Raw genomic sequence first — 3,373 nt, 5'->3', positions numbered from 1 at the left:
CTGGATTTGATATAACACATCTGTCGGGGCAGATGAGAGGGTTCCGATCATACCCGGTACTCATCAGATGAACCAGATGGGAGCAGCAGTGTCTTTGATCCAGAATGCAGAATGTTATTTTGAAAAAGTAATTAATTAATTGCAATCCTAGTGCTGAGGTCCCAGAACAGATAACTTACCATTACAGTGATGTGTTTTATAATTTAGCTTTTTATTTTTTGGGGAAAAAAATTTGACTACATTGTATGTACATACATACTGTAGATGTATTGTATATATATCCTACGTTTCACCAAATATGTGAACCAAGACAGCTTATGGTATAAGGTAAAAATAAAATATAGCTAAAACAACGCATCACAGAAAAGCTCAAAAGCCATTAAATAGATACTACCGTACTATTCAAAATCAATAGTGCATTTAACCTTATGTTTAAAGTGTAAAGATGAAAGACCATAATGTCAATCCACCCTCCCCAATTACCAATAGTAGTGCTGTTAAATGAAGGGTTACAATCCCTGTAGCAGGTATTGGAACTCTGGCTTTAAAAATTAATATATAATTTTGTTGTTATTTCTGTTATTTGCCTTCAAGTTATATTCTATGTATGATGACTCTGTAAATGTGAGGTCTCCATCAGCATCAGCATCAATCTCATAATTTCATTAAACAGCTTTATTCATTGGTGATAATGTTTGTAGTATGATTCTTTCACTGGCTACACTGATTGTTGTTGCTTCTTAAATACTTTATAGTCATTGATACAGGGCTTTTTACTTTATTATGTTCACATGCACCACCTATCAAAAACAAGCAAAATGCCATGGTAAAAATATATTAATTCAGTGAATTTATTGTGCTAGCCAATGGGCATGGAAAATGCAACAAATGTACAGAGAATATATACAAAAGTGCTAACAAAATCGTGAAAAATATAGATAATATAAAATAATTTCAGAATTAACATGAGAAAGCTCAAAGTTGTATTCCGGATATCCAAGCCAACTTGAACCAACTTTATCTAATTCTACCCTTTTTTGGAACCAAAGTCGCCCCCCCCCCCCAACCCCAAAACCATGTGATGTGTCACATAGCCACTTCTCAAAAGAAATTGAACCGATTTTGCAAGAGCATTTCTTACAGCCTCATCACACTAGTGCAGGCATGTGCAAACTTTGGCCCAGGTATGTTGGACTTCAACTCCCACAATTCCTAGCTTAAGCGGCTGAGGGGTGAAAGGAAAGGGCCTGAGGCCAGGAATTGTGGGAGCTGAAGTCCAAAACACTTGGAGGGCTGAAGTTTGCACATGCCTGCACTAGAGCATGGGTCCACTTTAAATCCATTTTCTGCCTCCTGCAGAATTCCGGGGCTTGTAGTTTAGGGAGGACAAGAACTGTCTGTCTGAACAGTTTGAAGGCCCCTCCCTAAACTACAAGGATCAGAATTCTGCAGGAGGCAGAAAATGGATTTAAAGTGGATCCACGTTCTAGTGTGATGAGAGAAACTGGTATAAGTTTGGTCAGAGAACTAGTTCTGAAATATTTTTTTTAAAAGAAAACTACATAGAAAATTGAGATCTAGATTAATTGCAAATATTCAAAATCCCTGTCCAAAATAACTAGCTCCTTAATTGTCACTTATCCATATCCAAGGTATGTAGACTGCAGTTTAGTGCATAAATAGCATGAATACAAAAAAGCATATGGCTTTGCTACACTGATTTTTCATCTCTCATTGCAGCAGCAATAAATCCCAAACAAGAAAACAGCTTTGAAGACTTTTTTCAATACAAATCATGTACTGTACTCATAAAATATTGCTTAACATTTGTAGATGACAGCTGTACCCTATTAGAAGAGCCTGAGAATGTAGCTGGAACACCAACAAAAAGCACATGTAATGAATATTTGCCTCGCAAAATTCCTCAGTAAGAAGGCACCTTCAATAAACAGCCCTCATCTAACATGTGGCCTGTGTCTCCTTAGCGAGAAAGGCTTTCCCTCCATGTGTCCACCACTTGTCCTTTACTTGGTTGAGAATTTTCTCCAGAGCTCTTTTCACATCTTTGTTCCTCAGGGTGTAAATGATAGGATTCAGCATAGGAGTGACTACAGCATAGAAAACAGATATCATTTTGTTCATGTCAGAAGACCGGCCAGAACGTGGACAGAGGTACATGAAGATGACTGTGCCATAGAAGATGGTAACCACCATGAGGTGGCTGGAACATGTGGAAAAGGCCTTATACCTTCCAGAAGCAGAGGGGATGTGCCAGATGGTAAAAATGATCAGGGCATAAGAAATCAAAGTCAGAAGGAAGGACACAGGCACAATCACTGCCGAGACAAGAAAAATCATTGCCTGAGCCATAAAGGTGTCTCCAGTTGAAAGCTCAATCAATGGCCCTGTGTCACAGAAGAAGTGGTTGATCTGGTTACTACTGTTGAAGGGGAGCTGGGAGATAAAGGCTGTGGGCAAGAAAGGGGTGAGGGAGCCGCTCAGCCAGGAAGTCAAGGCCAAGCGGATACAAGCACGGCCATTCATGAGCACTGGATACCTCAGTGGTTGGCAGATGGCTAAATACCGGTCATAAGCCATGGTAGCCAAGAGGAGGAATTCTGTGGTACCAAAGAAGAAGAAGAAATACATCTGGGTGATGCACCTCTGGAAGGAGATGGCACGGGAGCCAGTGAGGAAGTCCACCAGAAGCCGAGGGACAGTGACTGAGGTGTAGCATATTTCCAGGAAGGAGAAATTGCTCAGGAAGAAGTACATAGGGATACGTAGGTCCACATCCATGTTTATGATGATAATGATAAAAACATTTCCAAGGAGTATGAAGAGGTAGGCAGTCAAGAAAGTGATGAATAAGAGGAACCAGAACTTCTGGAGTCCAAGGAAACCCAGCAGGATGAATTCAGGAGCTGAGGTGCCATTCTGCATATTCTTGCTGTTGCCTAGCAGGGAGGAATTATGGAAAGGAGAATAAGCACATTTGAGACAAAAGTGTGATTGATGAAAGAGACCCCAGGCAGGATAAAAAACAATACACAACATAACAACTCATGCTCATACATACATATATACATACATATATACAGTTTCTATCTCTCCATTCTCACAGAATGGAACCCACAGTAGCTCACAATATAAGATTAAAACCAAATCTAGTTAAAACAAGAGATAATACAAAATTAAAAAGCAATTACACAAACATATTAAAAACATGAACAGCTTTAAAAGTAATTACAACATAAGAATGCTGATTACAAACATACAGTATACCCTAATTAAAAGGGATAATTAGCTGTCAGAGGTCTGGATAAACAATAAGGTCTTTGCCTGCCAATGGAAAGAGATGCAATAAGCACAT

General features: G+C 39.2%; 1 protein-coding gene across 1 annotated transcript; it reads right to left on the bottom strand.

Annotated features, from left to right (window-relative positions):
• Positions 1 to 1,336: 1,336 nt before the first annotated feature.
• Positions 1,337 to 3,165, bottom strand: LOC132761900 (olfactory receptor 11L1-like). Its single transcript, XM_060754947.2, has one exon. The coding sequence runs from the start codon at positions 3,055 to 3,057 to the stop codon at positions 1,960 to 1,962; it is 1,098 nt and encodes a 365-aa protein (XP_060610930.2). The 5' UTR covers positions 3,058 to 3,165; the 3' UTR covers positions 1,337 to 1,959.
• Between the last annotated feature and the right edge of the window lie 208 nt (positions 3,166 to 3,373).

The sequence above is a fragment of the Anolis sagrei genome, chromosome 1 (assembly GCF_037176765.1).
Source record: "Anolis sagrei isolate rAnoSag1 chromosome 1, rAnoSag1.mat, whole genome shotgun sequence".
Lineage (NCBI taxonomy): Eukaryota > Metazoa > Chordata > Lepidosauria > Squamata > Dactyloidae > Anolis > Anolis sagrei.
This window is presented reverse-complemented; position numbering and strand designations above follow the sequence as displayed.